The sequence below is a fragment of the Pipra filicauda genome, unplaced genomic scaffold (genome assembly GCF_003945595.2).
Source record: "Pipra filicauda isolate LSUMZ 115617 unplaced genomic scaffold, ASM394559v2 scaffold120_size2142806_pilon, whole genome shotgun sequence".
In the NCBI taxonomy this organism is placed as follows: domain Eukaryota; kingdom Metazoa; phylum Chordata; class Aves; order Passeriformes; family Pipridae; genus Pipra; species Pipra filicauda.
In genome coordinates this window covers 2,105,802-2,130,649 of record NW_024103663.1, presented here as the reverse complement: position 1 = coordinate 2,130,649, position 24,848 = coordinate 2,105,802, and the positions used below count along the sequence as shown (strand labels likewise).

Below are 24,848 nucleotides of genomic sequence, written 5' to 3'. Positions count from 1 at the left end.
AAGATCTGTGATAATGCTACTCATCACTGTGCTAATTGATAGCTCTGGTGCTGTGTGGGTCACACTGGAGGTTTATTTCTTAGCTGCTTTGATTTTATTTCTTTTTCCTGGTCAGAAGTCCCCAGAATCTGTAATAAAACTTGAGCAGAAACATAACCCAATTTCTGGTGTTACACACAATTGTTAAGTGGAGCCAACGGTCTGTTTTGGTGTTGACAAGGATTAAAATTAGGGAGGAATGTTTTAATGTGATTTACTTTTAAGGATTGATTTTTCTTTTGATGAATGAATTAAGTGAAATGCAGAAGTTTTACTGAGGGCTGGATTAAGCCCTCGAGGGTTCTGTTTTATTTTGGCTGACAAAAAGCCCTGCCAAGCCTTTGGCCATGTCAGTGTTGATTCTGTCTGGCTCGTGATATCAGGGTTAGGAAAATGCCTTACTATAAATACAGTGGCACAGCTCCCATGTGCAGCATCCCTTCTGCAGCTCCTGGAGGAGAAATAACTCCCCCCTGCACCACGTGGGGACTTCCAGGGGGCTCTGGGCCAAGCTGTGCTATTCCTGAAGCTTGGCTTTGGACAAAGGCCTTGTTTTGTTCCACGAGATACTTCCCTTCTCAAACACTTTGTTAGAAAGTTGCCTTGTGCCTGTAAAGTTCTTGAGGGCTTCCTGCTTTCCAGGAAGCTCCCAACCCGGGCATGGATGGGAGGGCAGCAGGTTTTCCACGTTTACAGCTGTGGACAAGCCTGGGCAGGAGGAGCTGGCAGGCAGATTTTGGCTGTGCAAGGGAATCTTAGGTGAAGAATTCCACGTAGTCCCGAGTTTTATCCCTCCTAAATCATGCCTCATGAGCATGTAGTGGTGGGGAGGTATTTTATTTTTTGAATACGGAAAATCAGACTTTACAGGATGAAGCTACTTGAAAGATGCTGTTGGAGCTGCTCTTAATAACATTCCCCACTGTTGGTTGCAGATAATTTCTCTGGCTTGCATGCAATGTAAAACTGATCATAAAACTGGCTCATTTTCCTTTGTGTGACAATAATGGGGCTGAATTTAGAACAAATTATAATACACCATTGAAGTCAGAAAACTTAGGCAGTGAACTGGTGTTCACACTGATGTTAACTATAGGTCTGCTTCCCTTCTCTCTTTTCAAGCAAGATTAGATTATTAGATCTCATTTTCCAGTAGTCACATTTCCCCATTATTTAGGTGAAATCATGCATTTAATTTCTTTGTGTCTCTTTATTGGAAAGGTAAATGTAAGGCATACAGAATTCTGGGATTCCTTAAGCTGTTACCTTTCTCTAACACCTTTATTGACTGGGTTTTTTTTCCCCCCCTCTGTTCTCACTCAACAGTTACAGACATAGAGCTGAAGAGGCTGAAAGATGCTTTCAAGAGGACTTGTGGCCTCTCCTATTATATGACCCAGCAGTGCTTCATCAGGGAAGTTCTTGGTGATGGAGTCCCTCCAAAAGTTGCTGAGGTGAGCTCTGAACCTGCTCTTTTCCATTTGGGAAGCCAAATGCAGTGGATCCCGTGGAGCTGTGGGTGTGCACACACAGATGTGCTTCTACAGGCCCGGGAACTAATTGAATTTCTTTCCATTTTTTCCTGGTTTTCCCCTAAGTGTTGACAAAGAGGATGATACTACTGGCTTCTGTAAACAGTTTGGGTTCTGTGGGGGTGTTTCAGGCTTCCCAGGAAAATTTTCAACGTGTGTGAACACCAGGGAATTAAAAGGAGGGAAATTATTTGCCCATGGGTTAAAACCTCTCTTCAGTATTAATTTCTGAGGGTGTTTTCTGGGTTCTTTGACTGTTGGTAGCCCATAAAACTAAACAAACAAAAAAATCAATTGCATACAATTGATTTGAAATAATTCATAACAAAATTCTCAGCATTTTATATTAGCTTGTACTATTGTGTCCCTTTTATGTCAATATTAAGGATTAAATTACTGATTTAGTCACAAATAGAGGTTCTGGGTTTTCACCTGTCTGCTGGCCACTCTCTATTTTATTTTTTAAAAATCTGTCCTTAAAGACACAATTTTGGTGATGATTCTGTCCTTTAACACTCATCATGGTTATACAGCAGTTCTTGGGTTTCCAGGTGGCGAAATAAAATTAATGGAAGAGTCATAATTGGTTTTTGATGGCATCTCATCAGAACTCATCTCAAAATTCCAGTGCCAATGATGGTACTTGTCAGGCTCAGGCAATGCAGGGTCATATCTGGGAGCTTGAATACTGTAAATTTGGACAAAATTTGGGTTTGATTCTGCTCATACTGAAAAGGGGGGCTTTGTAAATGCTGGCTGCAGGATGGGGAGAGGCAGGCAAAGTCATCAGGCAGCTAAAGACCTTGTTCTGGCTTTTGAGCCTTTCAGTCATTAAAATAGATCATTTGGAGCCTCAGGTTGCTGGGCTGGCTGCTCTGCATGTTCTGAGTAATAGTTATTCATGTCTGAGTAGTGATGGGCCTTCAGGAATTTGTTAAATTAAAAACACAGGAGTTGTGTAGCAGGAACACAGAACAGGGAACTGAAACCAGGGGAACTCTGGTCGGCAGTTTGCATGATTGTCACACACACAAACCATTATTTACATGTTCAGGACAGGAGTGTTCTCCAAAGATCTCTTGGCAAATGGAGTTGGGGATAATAATAAAATGAACTGAAGAGCTGTGCTGTGTCTGTGTTGTTTAACTGCAGGAGAGCTGGTCAGGTGGGGAGAACCATGAACAGCTTTTGGTTTTAAATGCAGGGAAATAATGGAATCACCATCTGCAGTTGTGGGCACCTTGATAGTAGAAGTGTTGTGCAGAGGAGGTGGAAGGACAGAATCATGATGATGATGATGTTTCAAGAAGGCTTTTTTTTCATAGTTTTCTATTTTAGGCTGTGAAGGAGAACAGCGTTGAGAAAGGAGCTCCTAACTTTGGCCAGTGCAGTCATTTCAGTGACTCATGAGATGATATCTGTTCTAAATACCCACATTATGATTGTGAGGTGGTTTGTGCACAGCATTCAGTGATCCTGACTGAGGAGCTGAGTGTCAGTGCAGCTTCTTCTCCAAATGTGACTCACTGGTTCCCAAGCTGCAGCCCCAGAGAGGCAAGGAGGAGAGGGATGATGCCAGCAGGGACAGCAGGGACACGTTGAGGGGGCTGCCAGAACAGGAACACACACTTCCCAAGGACTGGGAGAGGAGAGGGGTCAGAAGGATAAAATCAGGAGTGATTCCAGGACATTTTATGCTCTGGAGAAAGGAACCAGGAGAACGTCTTGAGCATCTCCTGCTCCCCCAGCAGCCTTCACTGGAGCTCGTGGGCACAGGGCCAGGGATTGGGACCCAAAGGGAACTGCTTGGATAGGCTGAGGCTGCTTTTGAACAGAAAAGAACCATCTCTTTATACTCTTCATGAAAAATAAGGTGGCAGACTCAAATCTTACAAAAAAGCATTACTTTGTACCATGTAATTGTCCTGAATTTTACATTGCGAAATGTAAATTGCTCTGATAGTCTGGGTGTGGCTATTTTAAGTAAAGCTGCAACAGTATTAAGTAATTTTGGAAAATTGCATCATATTTTCATGGTGCATATTGCTACAATTTTCTCAAATAGCACATTAATGTGAAAAATTGTGGAGCCCCTTCTCTAGACATGCACACTAATCTGTCTTATATGTTGTTCTGTGACCACTCAGTGTTTATAAACTCTTCCCAAGGAATGGTTAAGCAGCTAAACTCAAAGCAATGCCAGCTGCCCGTGGTCATAATTACATATATTAAATACAGATACACTGGGCATTCTCAGAGAATTCCTCTTCTGTGTTTGTATCAGGAGCAGACAATGCATTGAAGTAATACATAGATGTAATATTTGGCATTCAGCTGATACCATAACTGAGATGTACAAAGTTCAACAGAAGTGAGGGGATGTTTTAACTGCATATTTTAAAAAAGCAGTGATTCCAGTGTGTAACATAAAGGTAAAATGCCCACATGGGCTGTGTAGCCTTGAAGGCACCTTTTGAAAACAGAATAATTAGCCATAAAAAGTGTGGAATTCAAGTCTCTGCCGTGAAGCCCATACAATCCTTGTGCCCAAATAAAGCCCAAATTTAGTTTTAATAATTTAGCCCTTCAAGCATTTGGGAAGGGATTAAACTTTAGTAATAGAAGAGGATGAGCTGAGCACCCTGTGGAAATGAGTGTGCTTGGGCAGAGCTGTCTGAGGCTCTGCAGAATGTTTGCTGGAGGATTAAATCCTCCTCTGTTATTGGTCTCATTTACACTGATGTGCCTGCAGACATATTTTAATAGCTTTAAGTGGATAACAGTGGGAAGGGGCTGGATGGGGTGGACCAGGAGAGGATTTTCTGCAGGTTTCTCCAGGGAGTCTGCAGAGCAGTGGTAGATCTGGTGTAGCCGCTCTGGGTTAGGTGTTCCCTTATCTCCTCCTTGCCACCACAGCACTGTGGGGCTTGGCCAGGTCTAACCAGTGCCCTTGACAGCCCAGGACTGGTTTTGTTTGGTCACTCCCAGTCCTGGCTTAGTTTTGCCTTGAGGTGGAAACCACCCCTGTGATAGTGCAGTGACTCACGGCGCTCTGACCAGCCTGGCCTTGAGGATTCAGCCCTGGGCTTGAGGGGAAAGAGGGGATAGAAAGAGGGATTTGGGTTCCAGGAGCTTTCTTCTTAGTCCAGTTGTGAAGCTCTTGTAGAATCCCAGCTCATCAGGTCCTCGAGGAAGCACAGCTCAGGCTGAGCTTTGTCATCGGACGTTTCTGACGCTCATTTTTGAGCCTCACACCATCATCCTAAAGAGTCTCAGAGGTGACATGTGCCACCATCGGCAGGTGTGGAAGTTAGCAGCCATATAGTATATTCTTTGGGAATTTTCAGTTGTCTTCTTCTGCCTTTTTAATAGGAAAAGCTGCAGGTTCAGCCCTCCCAGCGATGTCACTGCAGCTGCTCACAGAGGTTTCCTCTCAGTGCTGCTGGTTTTGTTCCACCTTCACTCAGAGCTGTCTCTGAAAAGTGTCACTTAGTGATTTACATTATTGAAGTGATTAAACTGCCAAGGAAGCTAAATTTTCCTTTATTAATACCAAATAGTGGTCAGCAAATGACCTCAAAAGCTCCTGTTTTTAACAATGCAGGAAGATTTTATTTTCTCTCACGTCCATTTCCAGTGTTCAGCTGCTTGTTTTAAGGTAATTAAACCTTTTGTGGCAGGATTTTGTTGTATTTTGGTTTAGAAGTGTAAAAGGTTCACATGAAATATCGAATCTGTCCACAATAATTCTGAATCTGCTATTGGTATTTGGCTAAATTGTTATGTAAGGAATATTCTCAAGGCTTTACTGGAGAAAAGTGAAAAAATCAGTACATTAAAAAAAAACCAGTACACATCCTGGTTTTAGTACTGTTTATTTAGATTGTAATTCAGATGCAAGCAAAGTAAACACTGTTTAAAATACAACACTCTTCCTAGTAGGAATTGATCTCTGGTCCTTTGTCTTCCCCTCTGAAAAAGTCCTATTTAATAAATAAGTTCAGCAAATAAAGGCTGCTGTCCAAACCACGAGCAGTGAGAAATCCCTTTGTTCTGCTCTTTCCCAGTAGTTCCTCAGCAGCCAGACTGGATCCTTTCTCCTTATGCTCAGATGCTCCCTGTGATACCTGTAAGAAAATCAATTTATAAGACACACTGAAATAAGAAGTGTAAGAATAACAGATAAGTTCTGGCTGCTTTAAATTCTAATACCCGCTGGAGATTCCTGTCTTGGGATCCTGATGGAGTGCTGCTGTTTGTAGGAGTAGATTTGGGATTGCAGGAGGAGCCTGTGTTGGAGGAGCAGTACAGCACATGTATTTTCGTGTCCACTCTGGAGAATTAAAGCCAAGGTGATGAATTGCAACAAGTGAGTTGGTAATTCTTGTTTGCTGGAAGGAGTTGCTGTCTGTCCTAAAACAGCAGAGTGACTTCATGTCTCGTGGATCAGTGTTGAGTCACTGCTCAGGTGCTGATGGGGCACTGAGCCTGCAGCACCCAGGCTTTTCCTGGGAAAGGCTGCAGCCTTTTTCTTGGGAAAGGTGAATTCTTCAGCCCTTCCTGACCTGTGGCTTTTCCTGGGAAAGTTTTCAGCCTTTCTCGTGGGGAAGGTCAGTTCTTCAGCCCTTCCTCAGCTGGCTTCAGGTGCCGCTCCGTGGATCTTCCATAACTTCTGGCTGGAATTCTTGATCTCCAAAGCTTTCTCTTGGAAGCAGGTTGTAAATCCTGCTCTTAGAGCAGGGCACTAGACTGGAGCAATCCCTCCAGCAGCAGCTGCAGTGTTGGGATAGTTCAGGCAGAGCTGCTGGAAGGTTGGTTTGTTGGTTTTGGTGTGTCCCACCTTTCTGAAGCAGCAGTTGTTTGTGTCTTACTGGAAGTGCCTCAGTGAAACACCTGATGCTCCAACAATCCCCCTGATGGTTCTGAGACTATCCAAGCCCAGCCTGGAGGAGATTTCACCTTCATTTCCCTGCTAAAGAAGTCTGGGGAAATAACCCCATGAGCAGGCCAGAAGCTGCCTTCACTGGAGGGTTCTGACGTGGTTTTTGATATTGCTCTTCATGACAAGTACCTGTGTTTCACTGTACCCTGGCAAGGCTGTTTTATAGGTACCAGAAGAGCTACAAAAATGTAACAATTCATGTTTGAAGCCTGTTTAGGTGACTGGGAGGAGACAAACCTAAAACCCACATGAGATGGAGCCTCAGTCTAAGCTGTTGCTGTTACTTCTGCCCTCTGTGTTTGCCCTGCCTTTGGTTTTAACTTCTCTGGTTTCCTCTCCTAGGTTATCTACTGTTCATTTGGAGGAATATCCAAAGGGCTGCACTTCAATAACTTGATAGTTGGATTAGTTCTACTCACAAGAGGCAGAGAGGAAGAGAAAACAAAATGTAAGTGGTGTAACTTTTAGCAGCAGCAACAAGATTGTGGGTAGGGAGTGCAAATACACTTCTGGAAAGCAAACAGGAATTGTGGTCCCTATTCCTGTGTGTAACCAGGGCATACATTTTCCAATAAAGACAGGATCTTTTAAACATTTTTAGCTGTAATTTTTGAAATTCAGTTCATTTTTGTTTCTATAATCATCAAAATGAAATATATGCTGTCATCTAAGGATCCTCCAGAAAGCCTGGGGATCTCTGGCTGTGGGCAGGGGAAGGAGGATGGCCTTGATAATTTTCAAAACAAATGAAAGCATCTGCCTGCTGACTTGTGTTGTTTTGTCTTCTTTGTTAATCTGACTTGATAGTATTTATTTTGCTTTTGATTACAAAGGTAAAAGAGACTGGACATCTTGACCTGAACTTTGTTTTGAGCTCTGCTGGAACTGGATCAACCAGAGTTTTTATTCCTTCAGTCCTTGCACAGCCTTTGGCATTCCCAACCCATTGTAAACTTAAAATCTGACCAATGCCACTGCCATAGTTGTTGACACACATCTCTGTTTCCTCAGATATTTTCAGTCTCTTCTCTAATGAATCTGGGAGTTATGTGGTCCGTGATGAGATGGAGAAGATGCTGCATGTGGTTGATGGGAAAGTCCCAGAGTCACTCAAGAAATGTTTCTCGGAGGTATCTCATCCAGCTTTTCCCCTACTGCATTTCCAAGAAAATAAAAATTACCTTAAGTAGTTTCTTTTTCGTGCTCCTGCACATATGGGAGCAAATTGACCTTGTTTAAATTGGGTAAAAGCTCCCAGTTTTTGCTGTTGTGATATTAGAGGTATTTTGTGGCTGTGAACAGCAGTTTGGTTATATAAATGCAGGCATTCTCCCTGCTCCTGTACTTACTGTGCTGCTTTCAAAGATACCATTTCCCAAGGGTAATCATGTTATCAGGTACATTTAAATACTAATATTGCTAGTGGGAACTTACTCATTAGTGTGGCCATTTTATTGCAATTAGGGGAGAAATCTGGAACATGGATCTGAGAGGGAAGAAAATCTGCATCCTGGATTTAAAAATGCCTGCCAGCAGTGGGTGCTTAAAAATAACAGTTTTATAGTATTACTGTTGTCTCACTGTTCCTGCCAGGAGCTACAACATTTATTTATGCTTCGGGTTGTTTGAGAGATGTGATCTTTATGAGGCTTTGCTGCAGTCCTGCTCCAAAACAGGGGATTGGTGCTTGTAGATTTTCACAGAAGATTCTTAGACACCAGAGATCCTGATGACTTGTCAGCTTTTGTGCTTTGGTGGCTTTGTTTGTTATCAGAGGGCTAAGATCAGCAAAATCTAGACATGACTGTACATTCCACTGCCAAAGGGATTGACCACGAGCTTTATTCGTGGCTACCAGATCACTTAATTACCTCAGATTTTCTTGTCCTTATTGAAGATAACTTTGGTTCTGGGCTTTGCCTGAGCCAGGCTCGTTGGATCTGGCCCTGGGATCGTGCTGGATTTGTAGGCAGTGATGACATTCCTCAGTCTTGGCTGGAATCACAGCTCAGATGGACACTGCAGTCCAGCTCTGGACCTGACCCACGCTGGTATTTCCTATTTATAATTTCCCAGCAGTGCATGGTGTGATGAATTGCCCCCTACGAGTTTAACTGCACGCTGTCCAAGAAATCCAGAAATACTTCATGAAGGCTTGCAGGAAGAGGAGTATCAGCCTGGCTTCAGAGCATTTTCCTGCTCAAGAAGATGCTGCATATTGATTATTCTTTTCAGATGAAAATAACCCACTCAGCAGGATTTACTGGGCTGATAATCACCCTCAGTCAGTGCTGGAGAGTGAGAAGGTTTAATGCTCCTGCTCTGGGCCTGCCTTCCTGCCATAGGGAGGGTGAGCTGATGCTTTCAAGGATGATGTTTAAAGGTGCTTCAGCTCTTCAGAATTATTGCATGTGCTCAGCTAGAAGTAGAAACTTTAAAATAAATCACAGTTTTCCTTTTATTTCTGAAATACAGGGAAGAAATTCAGGCATACCTGTGTTGCTCCAGTCCCATCATGGCTCAGCTGTAAACACTACTTGCTTCTAATGTTTTTTTGTTCCTCCTATCCCAAGTTTTTCTGTCCCTTTTCCTTGTCCTTTTCCCTAATCCATTGGAACAATTGGAGTGTGACACAGCCCCTTCTGTGTTTACAGGGAGCAGTGCAAAAAGTAGAGGGCAAGAGTGGAGCGGGTAGTGAGAAAATGGTCTTGTCTCTTGATCCAAACTGTTAGAGAAATTAAAGAATAATAAATTAAAGAAACTGTGAGGGTGGGGAGGCCCTGGGTTGCCCAGAGAAGCTGTGGCTGCCCCATCCCTGGAAGTGTCCAAGGCCAGGTTGGAGCAACCTGGGCTAGTGGAAGGAGTGGAACTGGATGGGCTCTAAGGTCCCTTCCAACCCAAACCATTCTGGGATTTGTTGGAGGAAAATGTAACAGTCTTTAGTGCAGGGAAAAGAGGCATGAAAAGGGTGAGTGTCTGGACCTGGAACAATGGGAATATGCAGCAAATGTTGGGCAGTGCTGGTGCAGAACCCCTGGAGCAGCCTGGCCAAGGAGTGCTGGATGTTGAGCTGTCTGCAGTTGGCAGTTGCAGACAGTCCGTGGCCAAATGTGAGTTGTTGGAATCTGTAGAGATGTAATTCAGTGAAGTTTAATGGGCTGTGATATGAGGGGAGTTTAAATAATCAATGATTTGAAACCTCTGCCACTTTGCAGCCCCCTGTTTATTTCCCCTGGAGATTGGAATCTCCATATAATGAGTTTGTCTACTGATAATGGGTTTGCTTTCATTTGAGTTAGTTGTGTAGGTTCTGGGGAAATGAGGCTGCTGATCCCGATGGTTTCACGGGCACAGCTTGGAAAAGATTCAACTAAATGGTTTAAACAGCCTGTCCAGCACTGAAATTCTGTCAGTGTGCTGGTTTTATGTATTCCTGGAGCTCCATGGGACATCCAGCAGGAGAGACTGAAGGGGGAGATCCTGGGAATGTCACGGTCACACGTGTGCTCCAAAGTGGGTTTTGGCCAAAAAATGGACATGTTACTGCAGTGATTAATCGTGGCATTAGTTATTCCCAAATCTCATTTTTCTGTGTTAGGTGCTTGTATTCCTGCACAGATAGAACAGCATGTTTATGATTTTATAGCAGCTGTTATTTGGCACGTAAGAGCTTTTGCCTGTGATAATAAATTGAAATTCATAAGAATAACCTACTCTGTTTTGATTGTAAAGTAACCATTTTTCTTTGAGTCCCTTTAACCTGAGTTTCAGAGGACACAGGTTTCCAAAGGCCACATTGAGTAGGTGTTTGAAGTGCAGAGAGAAGTTCATTTCCCTCCCAGTGCTGCGCTTCAGAAGGAAAGGGAAAAACAGGCACAAAGCTCCAAAGAGCAAAATCATTTCAGTCCTTATTTTTCGAGGAGATTGGCCCAATTTTCCTTCCTCCAGCTGGATGGTTCCTGTTTACTGCTGCTGAGAGACAAACAGCTCCCCTTTTCTGCCGTTTCTTGCAGGGTGAGAAGGTGAACTACGAGAAGTTCAGGGTTTGGCTCCTGCACAACAAAGACGCCTTCACGTTCTCGCGGTGGCTGCTCTCGGGGGGCGTCTACGTGACCCTCACTGATGACAGTGACACCCCCACCTTCTACCAGACCCTGGCTGGAGTCACCCACTGTGAGTAAAGGGGGCTGCTTATTCACATCTTCAACAACCTTTCACATTTCAGCTCCTGTTCTGCCACCCTTGGTCATTAAACCTCCCCTCTCGGGGATAAATTCCATTTGTTCTGTGCTGGCCCATGGAAAACATTGTTCTGTCCAAGGACACTGTGGCTCTTATTTCTAAGAGTTATCAAGGCTGCCATTGCAACACTTCTAAGAGAACTTTTACTAGAGGTTTGCTACTGAGCAGGTTGGAAAAAAAATAAAAATGAAGGTATCTTCTCTTTGATAATTAATTTTCTGAAGTGGTTTGCCAGTAATGCTGGTCTTATATTTAGTCTTTATAGTGGATCATTAAACTATTGAGACAGTTGAGAAAATAATGCTTGCTTCAGAAATAATTGTTACCTCCTCATTTGCTTGGGCAGTAAAATCAGTGGCATTCCTGGCATGTGAGACAGGCAGGGAACTGAATTAACTACAGAGGAGCCTCCTCAGGATTTGCATTTAGGAATAATCTCCAAAGAACAAGTGCTTCCTTGTGTCTTTATTACTGTAAAAGAAGGAACAGCTGTTTTTTAAATTAAATCTAAAACCAAAAGGCTGATAAATTAGAACTGATGCCCAATTGTAAGCACCCACTGCAGTAAAGCATCCGAGGGATCCCTGGGATTCCTGGGAGAAGGAGGATTGTTGTGGAGGTGGCAGGGATTTATCTGGTGCTGTTTTCTGTGCTCTCACAGGTTGGCTTTGTTGGGCTGAGTGTGGCATTTAATCTCTTTAATGGGTGGGTTACTCGAATAAAGCAGCATCCAGGTTTTTCTCTTGGTTTTAAAAATGAGCATTAAAATTATTTTTGGACCGTCTGAAAGGAAAAGGCATCAGAAAGTCAGAGGTTTATAAACAGGCAATTTATTTGCATTACACAAGAGGCTGCAGGAGGCACTGAGGTTCCAGAAGAGCACTGAATATTCTGAGCTCTAAGAGATGAGGCTGAAAAAACCCAACCCTCTGAGTTTTGGGGAGTTCAGCCCTGGGCAAGATCTCGAGCTGGATCAGTGTGAGATGGTTCCTGTCCCCACCCTGGCCAGGTGTCCTTCAGCCTCAGTGTTCAAAGAAGGCTTTGCCCCAGGCCTCTGGATGGAGCTTAATTTGATTTTGGGGTTTTTATGCTTTGAAATTGAAACTTTCCCAACAGTTTTTGCTGTGCTTTTTTTTTTCCCAGAAAGTTTATTTATTCTGAAATTGAGGATTATAACTAGAAAAAAATTAACTTTAAATTTAAGAACTACTGTTTTTAATAGATTTTGTTTCCTATTTAATGTTGTTGTCACTTCTTCTGGGTTTGACTGTTACATCTGCAGCCAGGCCCCGAACTGTGTTCTCACCTGGATGTGCAAAATGCATCATTCAAGAAGGAAATGATCTATAGACTGAAGAGCATAATACTCTACTTTACCCAACCACTCCTCTGTTGTTATGTCAAAAAAAAAAGTGTTTCTACTTTCAATCTCTAGACTAAGTGATTTTTTTTTCAGTTTTAAACCAAGAATTAGAGCAATTAAGGCTGAAGTGATAATTAAAAACACAGTTAAGGAGACTGGATGAGAAGCTTATTAGGAAAAAACGAATGAGGGCAAAACCTATTCTGATTCTTGGAGAAAAGGTGGTTCCCCCCATCACATTTGTTTCTCCTGTTGTAGTTACTTTTTCTCCCTTTTCATCTTCTCATCTCAAATTGCTCAACCTTTGTCAGAACAGACTCCCAGTTACTTAATCAGCCTGTGCCTCAGCACATCCACCAGCCCTGAGATGCCAGGCCTGAAATCACCTCCCTCTGCCTCTCTTCTCTTGCAATTCCTCATTTTTTAGGGCTGGAAATTCAAGTCATATTTTCCTGTCCTTGCTTTTAATCTCTCTCTGATCGAGTTGCTTTGTAAGAATTTCATCCCCCCCTGTGAATTGCAGAGCCTGACACTGTGAACTGAGTTACAGGGGGAAATATTGAGCTTTTCTTGTCCAAGAACCAGGTAGTGTGGTCACTCTCTGATGTGTTCTGCTGGAGAAGTTGGAGTTTTAAAGCCTTGGGAAACACGTTTGCAGAACTTTGGGTCCCTCCTGGGCGTTTCAACACAACTCATGTTCTCAGGGGAAAAAAATAAACTATTTTCTATATATTTCAATATATTTCCATATATTTTGATGTATTTCCTATATATTTTCTATATATTTCTACAATTTCTGTATATTTGTTCAATTTCTGTACATTTTCTGTACATTTTCTGTACATTTTCTGTACATTTTCTGTACATTTTCTGTACATTTTCTGTACATTTTCTGTACATTTTCTGTACATTTTCTGTACATTTTCTATATTTTTTGTATTTTTCTCTATTTTTTCTCTATTTTTTCTCTATTTTTGCTCTATTTTGCTATTTTTTCTCTATTTTTTCTCTATTTTTTCTCTATTTTTTCTCTATTTTTTCTCTATTTTTTCTCTATTTTTTCTCTATTTTGCTCTATTTTTCTCTATTTTTTTCCTCTATTTTTTTCCTCTATTTTTTTCCTCTATTTTTTTCCTCTATTTTTTTCCTCTATTTTTTTCCTCTATTTTTTTCGTTTTTTCCCTATTTTTTTCCTCTATTTTTTCCCTCTATGTTTTTCCTCTTTTTTTTTCTCTATTTTTTTCTCTATTTTTTTCTCTATTTTTTTCTCTATTTTTTTCTCTATTTTTTTCTCTATTTTTTTCTCTATTTTTCTATATATTTTTTATATACAACTATTTGCTATATATTGCAGCAGATGACTGAGAAATCACACTAATAATTGGTGGAGTTCCTCTTTCTTTACTGGTAACTTATTGACCTGAGTGGAGTGAAGGTAGAACCGAGTGGAAAATTAAGTTTTCCGTGGGTGGGGTTAAAAAACTGACATAAAACATCCGAGAGCGTTTGAATCTTCAGGTGCACGTGAGGTCTGGGGTGGAGCTTCCCAGTGCATCCCAGAAAAGCCCCGGGTGGTTGCTGTGCCCAGAGTTTGGGAAGCTCACGTGCCAGTTCTGTTTGGAGCCCCAGAGAAAATGAAATTTTCCCCAATTCCCCTGTGATTGGTGACAGTGCAGGAATCTCATCCAGCAGATGCAAGGGTAAGGAAAATATAAGTGCTCGAGCACTTAGGAGTAATTTCAGCCTAATCAGGTCAATGTAAAGAGTGAGAAATTCAGCTCAGGAGTATTTTTAACCCAGCTGAGCGAGTAAAACAGCGAGAGCTGTTGTGACAGTTCCTGTGCTCTGAAGGAAGGCTGGGATTTAAGGCTTTTCCCTGGAGAGTCGATGCCTGTTGGAAGAGCCAGTAAGTGAAATAATGTTTTTGGTAAACTGAGGCAAACACTGTCAGAGAACACAGGGAGAGAGGGAAAGGTTTTAACGTTTCTCCTGCTGACACTTGCTGGGGCAATCAGGAATTTCCTGGCCCTGGATCAGACCCTCTTCCAGGCCTTCCCTCACTCTGTGCTTCCATCCAGCTCCTGGAATAACACGTCAGAGACGTGAAAAATTGCCCTGATCAAAATAGTGAAAGTTATTCCCATCGATTCAGTCACAGAGACCATTTTATTGCAAAGCATCAGTGGCTCCATTTAAATTTGCCTAATGAGCCAAGCTAGCAGGGAAACAACGGAATACTAATTTTTCATCTGTAAATAACACTTATTTTGCTCTGCAGATGTATTGAATTATGTTTCTCAACACATAATTAGCAAGGAAATTTTAAAGTTACAGGAAGCTGCCCACACACTTGCTGCTTTTAATCAAATTTTTTTCCATCTCACTTAAATCAGAAAGATGAATCTTTCCATTTGAAAGCTGACAAAATAACTTAAGTCTATCTTGGACATTTGCTCCTAAAAACCAGTCTCAGAGATATGAGTCTGTCTTGCACTTGAGTACTGACCAATTAGCAGCAGTTTGGATTTTCTCAGTTTCAGAGTATGATCACGTACATTTAGATTGATGTGTATAAATATATATTTAACCCATCCCACTGAAGAGCACTGTGGTGTAAATCCCACGTTACTGTCACACAGACTCAGGTGAGACCTCACTGATTTCCTTCCTTTAGCTGGAAGTGTTTTTCCTGCTGCAATGTAGGTGCTGGTTGCCTTTTTTATGTGTCATTTTGGTGTGTCTCAGTGTCATGTAACGGGCTCAGATGCTCAGATTTCCAGTCCTTTTCCATGGGGACAGTAGTCACATTTATCAGAGGGGTTCCTGCTTTCGAACTGACGGAATGTTTAATTTGTACTTCTTTGTTACCCGGTTCTTGTGTCACTGAGTTGTGATTAAATAACATCCCAATTCTCCTTTGAATTGAAGAGACTCTCCTCTGTTGTCAGAAAAATTCATCAAAGTGCTCCTGCTCTTCCTGCCAGCTCCTGCCTACTGAGGGGCAGTTAGGACAGTCTGTAATCAGGATAATAATTCTATTTTAGAACAGACATTTATCACTAATTTAATGTAATGAATGAGAGGAGCCCTGGGTAACAAGACAGGGGGGTGGAAATGGAAGAGTCAGCTTTTGAAGCAAGATTGGAGCTGAATGCTGTGGAATTAACCTTGTCTGTCAGAGCTGGGTTTGTCAACCTGTGGGCTTTGTGGGAAGCTGGAGATGGGAGAGTAAAAGCAAAGTGAAATGAGGTGATCCCTTCCCTTTGCTCCCTTTAAATGCCTGCCAGGATGTTAAATACGTGTTCTGGAGCTTTTCCACTTCAGCTTCTTGAAACACCATCTCTTAGTCATATCTACAAGGCAATTCTGAAGATTTTAGATTTATTAAAGGTGCTTTTAAGAGCATCTTTCCTTCTGTGCTGCTTTTTCCAAGTGTGTGAACACTTGTGCTGTGAGAGGAGCTGTGCTGCTCACCCCTCTCCTGTGCTGTTCCCATCTTAAGGCTCTGATAATCCCTGTTCTGCTGGAGAGAAACCTGGAGAGCTGTGTCTGACACACCCAAGGATCTCTCCTGGCCAAGGCTGTAACATTCCCTTCTCCCTGGGTTTGTTTTTCAATTAGGAAAAGCAAAAAAGATGAAAGTGTGACATCAGCCCGGGCCAATAAGTAAAAGCCTCAGCAAGCATCACTTAAGCTGCATTTTGCCCCTTGTTATCCTCTTAGTTCCCAGGCTATTTTATGTCTTGCAAAGCAGCTCTGGGTGCCCAGGTCCCAGAGTGTTCTGTGGGTTGATTTTAAAGCCACAAACGAGCGGGTTTAGTCAGAAACAAGAGTTTGTGTCAGGCCTTCAGCTCTGCTCCTGCCTCGCCATGAGGAGCCGCCGGCGGGGCCGGGGATCCACCTGGAGATCCTGGGAACCAGCAAAGCAGGCCCAGTCCCAGTGAAAATGTTGGGAATATGGTATGTTTCTGCTGCTGTGAACCAGAGAGGATTGTACCAATAGGTGGGTAAAAATTACCAGAGATGCTTCGTGAGTTGTGGGCCTAGGAAGAATTGTGATAAATGGGGCCTGAAATGAAAACATGCTTCGAAATTTTTGTTCTAAGACAGGGGATTGATTATTCATGGCTTGCTACCTATGGAATATTTAAGGAGGATGGATGATTCATGGGAATGACATTAAAATGAAGGATGGGGGGGTGTGTTTTAGTGTTTATCACTGTCATCCCACCTGACTCGATCTGGTCTTAGATTAACCCATTTTTAGTAGATTTACAGTTCTAGATGCATATTTTGGCTGAAAGTATTTGCTTGTTCTTCCTTTACAATATCAAGGCTGTGCTTTAGGTGTACTTGACATTATCACCCCTCTGATTATATTTGTCTAATTCTTAAAGATTTGAACCAAGAAATGCTGTTCATGATTTTACAGACCGTGATTTTTACAGCTTTACAGACCTGAAAGGTTTTGGTTATTCCTAATGGACAAGTGATGAGGGAGACACAAAACAGCAGGTGGGAGTAAACTGATAGTATATGGTTAAATTACACAGGTGTGTAATATCTCCATGAGACCTCAAATGTATTTAATTAACAAAAATGAAAAAATTACTTGGCCCAGAAAGTCTGTTCTGATGGGTTTGGAGTACATTGTCTATATGATACATTTTTTTAAGTAATCTGAATGAAAGTCTAGTTCACACTTTTTTTGATGGGATTTGAACAGGCATGAGGGGAAAAAAAGGTTATATTTTGAAAAGATAAAATCCTTTATCTATGCAAAACCTCTTTAGAATATGGAGTTTGGTCGTGCACATCAACATGTTTGGGTATTAAGTGCAGTCTGCCTTTCTCATGCTTCACTGAGGTTCAGCAGCAAATATATGTTCCCCAAATTGCCAGAGATTTCTTTCAGTTCACGTTTATGGAGGAATAGATGGTGCACTGCATATCCTGAGAGTGACTTACAAGATTAGGTGCAAAAATTCACTCTGGAGAAATCAAATTATGCAACAGCTGCTTTCTCAGCTGCACTTCAACTTCACGTGGGCTGCAATCCAGCAAATCCTCTGGATTTTGTTACCTGAAACTGTTGCAGTGGGCTACAGTTCCTCGGGACTATGAATGAAAAATACTCTTTTGTCACATTTTTACTTGTGTTCAACCTAATCTCTGTAAGGCTGATTAGTGCTAAGAATGGTATTTGCTGCTTTGCCAGTTTTACTTTCTAAAATGTTCGTCTTTTCCTCAAAAGTCAGTGCACTGGGGCTGCTGTAATACAAGTGTAACACATGCTAATACTTATCAGCTGTTCCTTTAAAGATGATTATTGGAAAATTCTTTACCTTTTAAATGTCTGTGTCATTTCAGCCACTGCTTGAACTGAAATGCTTTCTGATAACCTTTCTTCTTGGAGATAAAAGAACAAAACAAGTTACCCCTGTAGAAACCTCTGTAAAGTACAATTAAAAAACAGAATGCAGCTAGGTTCTACTGTAGATATTTGACAATAAAACAGTCTTTCAGTTCTTAATTACTGAAGATAAATATTGGAGCTGCCAGGGAAAGCAGGTTTCTGCAGATTTACCCTTCACCGAGGGCAGGATGAGCTTCCTTGAGGTTTTTGAGTATCCTGGGTGTTGCATCATTTCAGGAAGGAAGTGCAGCTCCCACACTTGGTATTCCTCCTTGTTACAAGGTGAATTAAAAGGGAACAAAGTGATTGAGGGAACAAGGGAACAGGGGCACACAAATGCTGCTGTTGTGTTTGCTGATGAGAGCAGTGAGGGGGCTGTGCATCTGTAAATGGCAGTGCAGTTGTTTGGGATGTCACCTCTCGTGAGCTCTCCTGTCCCTGCTATGACCCCCTGACACCTGGAGAGGTGACAGGACTGAGGAAAAGTGGATTTGATTTGGTAGATTGTCTCCTGTGTTGATACACTGGCTGTTGTGGGGAAGCATGTTGTTAAATCATCAAGGCACGGTGATGGAGACATCCCCTGGGTGCCTTTCTGTATTTCCTTGTAGTTCATGGAACATTCCAGTTCTCCATCACTTGACTGCTCTGCTCACGTCTGTGGCAGCCCTAAGGTATCAGGGCTGTGATGTTTCAAAGAAATAGCTATTTCTCTTTCTTGATTTCTAGCAGAATAATGTTCCTTTATTTATTTAAATTATTACTTCCTTATGTGTTGGGGACAGACTTGTGGTGATAAGATACAGGGTAATGGATTTAAACTGAGAGATATGAGGGGGGAAATTTTTTGTGGTGGGGTTGCCCAGAGGGGTGGTGGATGCCTCATCCATGGAAACATCCAAAACCAGCTGGAATGGGGCTCTGAAAACCTGATCCAGCAGAAGGTGTCCCTGCAGGGTGACCCTTAAAGGTCCCTTCCAACCCAAATGACTTTGTGATCACAACCAGGAGCCAGGAGATGGTGGAGCAGGGAATTGATCCAGCTGGGAAGGAGGGGGAGAGGAGAAAGGAAATCAGTTTTTCTTCTGGATCAGCTCTTAAGTCACTGTGTGAGTGCAGCAGCTGGAAATGATGCCCTGGGGGTGCTGAGCCCGCCCTGGGGGTGCTGAGCCCGCCCTGGGGGTGCTGAGCCCGCCCTGGGGGTGCTGTATTTCCTTGTATGTCATGGAACATTCCAGTTCTCCATCACTCAGCCCTCCCTGGGGGTGGGAGGCAGGGCTTGGGGTGGGTCACCTTGATGTGCCCCCAGAGCTGCACCCCAGGGTCTGGCTGTGACTGCACAGAGGACAAGGGACGTGTTTGCACTGATATCACTTTTCTGGCTAAAAATACCTCACAGGAAGATGCAAACCCCTTCCATTCCAACTCCTTGCATTTGACTCAGATTTCCCCCAACTTTCTGCTGCTGAGGGCGAGGTGTTGTGTAGGTTTTGATGCATCAAATGGTGTGCTGGGTATTACAACTTATTGTGAATTATCTAAGTTACTACTCTAAGTAAACTCCTAATAACAGAAACAGGATAAGAACGAAATCCTAATAACAGAAACAGGATAAGAAAGAAATAAATTTCCAATTTGACACATAAGTTTTTACGGGGGGGAGCTCTTCTTTTCTTAAGCCTTACAGGATTATTATTGTTTCTCTAGACTAAACCAGGCCAAATAGCTCAAGTTAAACCTATTAGAAAGCTGGCGTGGATTTAAGGGCTCAGAACCATCTGGGAATGAGATCACACGTAGTGGTGCTTAATATAGACAGCTTTGTCATTACACATCTATTTGAGCACCAATTAATTTGCACTGACCTAAAGCACTGTTGTGACACACTTGCATATGTAAAAAGGTTAAAAGTATTGTTGAGCAGAAACTTAATCTTGTTATATATATATATATTTATATATTTAATTTCAAGGATCAAGCATAAGACCAGCATTTGTGGATGAGGTTTGGAAAGAAAGCACAAGTCCTTCCTCTGGCTAATTTTATTTACTCTTGTTTAGCACCTTGTTTTGCTAATTGGTTTTGGGGTTTGGTTTTTCCCCCTCCCTCTTTAAATTGCCTTATGAGTTCCTCTGCATAAAGTGTCTGTGGGTTTGTATAATCACTCCCTAACGTTGAGTGGGATTCTAAATGATTCTATAGTATAAATAATAATGTGAAACAAACTCTTTTATATTTGGGGGGAAATGCTGAATAGTGTTAAAATGCTGCGTTAAAATTTAGTCTTGTTACTGTATCAGAAGGCTAAAAATTTCAACAGGAATTGAGCCAAGTACCACATTATTTTTTCCTAAAAGATCTGAGATTTTTCAAAAGTGCTACTTTACTCTCTTTTTTGAGGGTTTAAATACTGGATACTTTGGGAAAATAAGATATTGCACTTATAAACTACCTGTTCAAGAAACAGGTGAAAACGAAGAGGCTGCAGGAACCTTTGGCAGCGGGAAAAGCTCCTTTCTGTATCTCTAAACACTTGTGATGGTGCTACTGATGCTGAACTCCTTGTTGGGGAGTAGGTGAGAAGGTTCTGTGGATAAAGAAGATAAAATCTGATTTCTTTTTGTTGGTTGTGCAGTGGAAGAGTCCGACATCATCGACCTGGAGAAGCGCTACTGGCTGCTGAAGGCTCAGTCGAGAACGGGACGCTTTGACTTAGAAACATTTGCCCCCTTGGTTTCCCCTCCAATTCATCCATCTCTCAGTGAAGGTATGGAATGGGGTCAGGAGTGTGAGGAGGACACACAAAATCCTGACAGATGTTACGGCTTCAAATTGGGCCTGTTCTAAAATGGCTTTTAGGCTTCGATGACACAATCGTTCCGCTGGGTCCTGACTCTTGGGGAGTGGGAAATGAGGCCTGAGAAATCCCTATTTGTTGGGAAATCTGGAATGATGGGGGAAGTGATGTTTCATTCTTAGGAGCTGTCAGGAAGTACATCAAAATTTCTGTGTAAGTTGCCCTGTAGCTGCTTAAAATTTTTCACTGGGTTCCTTAAGATTCTGTCACGACAAACTGAGTGAGAGACCCTTCCCCAACAGTGCAAGTTAAGGAAGATTTAATTCAGGACACTCACTCAGGAGGTTTGTGTGTTGTTAGTTCTATTAATAACCCAACTGGTCTGTCCAGTTGAAGCCACTCTGGTCAGAACTGGAGGCTGCAGTTGTGCAGTTGCCATTTGCTGCAGCACATCAGGACATTCAGGAACGTTCCACTTGCACCCAAGTTTTTTGTCTGCAGTCCAGGAGTGGCAAGTTTTTTGTCACCAAATGCTTGGCTTTACTGACAAGCAGGTAGAAAATGGGAAATTCATCTGCAGTGGATGCAAACTGTTAAAAAAATCAGAGCTTATGTCCAATTCCATAGGGATTTATCCCCATATTCTTTTGTTCCTAAGTGTGTTTTATCTATTTAGTGATATAAATTTCCACAGCTGCTGTGGGGAAGCTTGAATGGTTTCTGGTCATTCTATGGCTTCTGTGGAGTCACTGCTGCTAAAAAAAAATAACATGGGATAAAAAAGGTTATAAGTGCTGAATGAATGGAATTGATAAGTCCTTTGAAGGCTGGTAACTAAAGCTCCTGAGGGCCAAATTTGCAGTGAAATTCAGTGATTTCCATAGGAATTTCTGCCAGGCACATTGGAAAAGTGAAGGCATTTGGCATCTGAGACTGTTTTGTCCCTTAGCCTTTGGGAAAAGGCCTGTCCTGGCCATGCTGGCTCAGATGTTCCCTGTAAATCAGAATTCCTGATTCCCTCCCCAGCCCTGGCTTGACCAGCGATCTGATTCACCTTGAAATGGTCTTAGTGCTGCTTAATTGTCTTTATTACACTTAATAAGAATAAATTACAAGTGTTTGTACTTCTCCTTGCCAATGTTACCCATTAACCCCTCCTGGAAATGCTGAGTGTGGGACTGTCAGGTGCTGTAACAGGAGATGCTTTTGTGGTTTGCAGGTTTGTTTAATGCTTTTGATGAAAACCGAGACAATCACATAGATTTTAAAGAAATTTCCTGTGGGCTCTCAGCATGTTGCAGGGGACCCTTGGCAGAAAGACAGAAGTGTAAGTATGCAAAATGTTAACTGTTAATTTTAGAGGAGTTTTTCAGTTTGAGGTTTAGTTGTTTTCACATTTTGAGAGGTTTTTTTTCCCGCTGAACAAATGTGTGTCTGGGAAAGGTTGACAGACTCTGGAAGTTAAACAAATTACAGGAATTTTAAATATCAATGTTTCCTTTTATAAAGGATGATTAAACCTAATTCTGTGTATTTTATAACTTACCAGTAGTTTCACATAAATTATCAAACTGGGAAAAAACCATTTTTCCGAAGTTCTTTTGTAGTGTTCTGCATCATGGTGCAGAAGTGTGTATCTCAATAGAGAAAGTGCAAACACTTACCTGCTCATTATATATAATATAAACCAAATGTCCTATTTGATTGTCTTGTGCTAAAACAGCATGTTGTGGCTTTTCACTGCCCAGTCCTCAGCTGGCTCCCTGCAAGGTTCTGGTGTTTTGAGACACTTTTTGTTCCCTCCTTTCCCAAAGCCATATTGCTGCAACTCAAAAGCCATCACTCCCTGGAAGTTTCTGGATGCACATATGTTCCCTGCTCTGTCACGGCAGAAAACACAGCAGAGGATTGCAGGGATCTAGATTGCAGTTTATTAAACACAGCTGCTCCACTTCCTCCCCACCACACACAGATCCTGCCTCATCACCACTGCCAGCACTAAATCAGCTTCTTGTGACTGTGCAAGAGGTAGAAAAAGAGAGTTGTTGAGTGGCTCTAAGTCGTTTCCTCCCCTCTCAGTTTGTTTCAAGGTGTTTGACGTGGACAGGGACGGGGTGCTGTCCCGCACGGAGCTCAAGGACATGGTGGTGGCACTGCTGGAGGTGTGGAAGGATAATCGGACGGATAAAATACCCGTGAGTTGTGCTTGGCTTCTTATTCCTGCCCTTTCTTCAAGCCATCCTTCCAGAGCTGGAATGGGAACACTGAACAGGCTGCCCTGACCTCCCTGGTCTGAGGAAGGTGGATAACTGGGTGTGCCTTGCCTTGCCCAGCTCTGACCTGCCCAAAGCAGAACCATTTCATTATTGTATCTCTTCTTTCCCATAAAGAAACCTCAGCTGTCAAAGCCCTCAGTTCTGAATTACATACTTATCATCAACATCCCTTACAGTTACATTTTTATTCTGAATTCAGCTCCAGAGAGTACTGGGAGACTCTAACTCAGGTTTCCTGTCCTTCTGTTTAAGGAGCTGGACATGGGTTTGGCTGAGATTGTAGAAGATATTTTGCATACCCATGATAACACAAAGGTAGGAATTTGCTGCTCTTTCCTTGTCACTTTTACACCCCTGTATCTTCAGTTTATTTGTAAGGAAGTAAAACCTTTCTTTAGAGCAGAGATGGGTCAATAAAAGAATCTCTTTCGAGAAATGTCACTTTTCCATTAAAATTTACCACGTTGTTCGGTGAGAGGTTTGAATTTTATAAGCCATTTTTATATATGAAACTCACCCAAAAATACATAACCAGATGAAATGAATTTGAAGCCTGCACTGTGTATCACTAACACCAGTTTTAAATCTGATGCTTGCCTGGAGAAACTGTTCTTTTGGTTCGTGTTAAAAATGATCTTATGAAAAAGAGAGCATAAGTTTAACTTCTATTTTATGCTGTAAAGACACATTATCCTCCTGTGCTGGAATGTGCCTCTGTGAAACTATGAAGGGATCTGTCATGACACACAACAAAAAGTCTTTTTAGTTTATATTGTGCTTTAGAGTGAGCTGGGTGTAAATCTTTAATTATGTCCTTGCTTTTTGGGGAGAGGAGATTTGGAGTTATCACCCTTGAACAACGGAGTTGTTTCCATTATTTCATCCTCTGCTCCACTAATTGGGAAAAGTGTCTGGAAACTATAAATAATTTATGAAAACTGTAAAGAATGCCTAGAAATGCTTAATTACTTGTTTGAGTAGTTGTTTTGCTTGCTTGGGCTCCAACAAAGTGGTGGGCAGATATTTTATTGCAATTCTTTAATTGCCAAAGCAGTGGAATATTATGTGACTTCTCTCTCTTTTCATCCTTTGAGGGTTTTATTGTTTACTTTTTAAAAAAAGGTAGTTTGTAAGCAAGTGTCCAGCAGTCTTGATTCCACAAAGAGTTAAAAAAAAATGACTTAAGTCTTCAGAATATCTTTCCTAGTTGCATCATCAGTGGAGTGCTGGAAAGAGCTGATGGTGCAGTAATTACATAAATTATTTAACCTCTTTTTGTGTGTTAGCTTTGACCTGGGTGAACTCTGGAGAAAATGGGCTGTAAGAGCAGGCAGAGTAACTGCCACTGCTGGAAAATTGGCTATGAATTATATTACCATATAAAAACTCAGATTGATCCCACCCCTGGATGGCTGGAAAGCAGGAGTGACACTGGGCAGTGTTTCACTGCTCTGACTGGGCAGGGGGTTCACAATTAATGGGACTTGTGTTGTGTGGGGAGATCATGAACACTGGATGATCCAAACTGGTTTTTCCCAACCCACGGAGGGAGATGGTGGGGGTCTGAATGGATGCAGGGGGTGACTGGGAAATCTGAGTGATGGAGCAGAGGTTACAGCTCATCCTCTCCTCTCAAAGCTTTTGGGTTCTCTGGGTTGGGTTTTTTATGCTAAAACTGGGTTTTTCTTCTTTCATTGGATCAGCTTCTATTATCCAAGTGGTAGATGCTGGTTTTTATCAAACTTGTGTGATGAAAGTCTTGTCTGGTGTGAGACATTTAATGAGCATTTTACTAGAACTCAATGGTTTGATGGTTTCTCCTTCCCCTTCCCTCCTCCTCCTCCCTCTCAGCTCGGACACCTCACTCTGGAGGACTACCAGATCTGGAGTGTGAAGAGTTCACTTGCCAACGAGTTTTTAAATCTGCTTTTTCAGGTATGTTTACTGGAAATTTCAGCTTGACAGTGCTGGAAATGAACTCCTGAGCTCCTTGCATGGCCACGAAGTGCAGGCTTCAGCCCTTGTGTCAGCGCTGCCGCGTGAGCCCGGGCACGAGGGGCTGTGGCTTTGCAGCTCAGTTGCCCTCAAAGAGGATTCTCAGCTTGGTTATTGTTCCTTTAAGTGGGTGCAGATGCCTAAAGCACAGGTTGTTAAAGTGAACCCGGTGTAGTGTTTAGAAAATGGAATTCCAGCTGTATCAGCAGGTGTATTTTCCATCAGACAAAGGCTGACTTCTCAAAG

General features: G+C 42.2%; 1 protein-coding gene across 1 annotated transcript in view; it reads left to right on the top strand.

Annotated features, from left to right (window-relative positions):
- Nucleotides 1-1,342: 1,342 nt before the first annotated feature.
- Nucleotides 1,343-24,848, top strand: part of USP32 (ubiquitin specific peptidase 32) — a 47,318-nt gene continuing 23,812 nt past the window's right edge. The window contains exons 1-9 of the mRNA XM_039387452.1: nucleotides 1,343-1,493; nucleotides 6,856-6,961; nucleotides 7,525-7,643; nucleotides 10,527-10,686; nucleotides 20,170-20,301; nucleotides 21,551-21,658; nucleotides 22,411-22,526; nucleotides 22,860-22,922; nucleotides 24,459-24,542. Of these exons, the coding sequence (XP_039243386.1) occupies nucleotides 1,431-1,493; nucleotides 6,856-6,961; nucleotides 7,525-7,643; nucleotides 10,527-10,686; nucleotides 20,170-20,301; nucleotides 21,551-21,658; nucleotides 22,411-22,526; nucleotides 22,860-22,922; nucleotides 24,459-24,542 (951 nt within the window). The 5' untranslated portion in view covers nucleotides 1,343-1,430. The remainder of the gene's footprint in view (nucleotides 1,494-6,855; nucleotides 6,962-7,524; nucleotides 7,644-10,526; nucleotides 10,687-20,169; nucleotides 20,302-21,550; nucleotides 21,659-22,410; nucleotides 22,527-22,859; nucleotides 22,923-24,458; nucleotides 24,543-24,848) is intronic.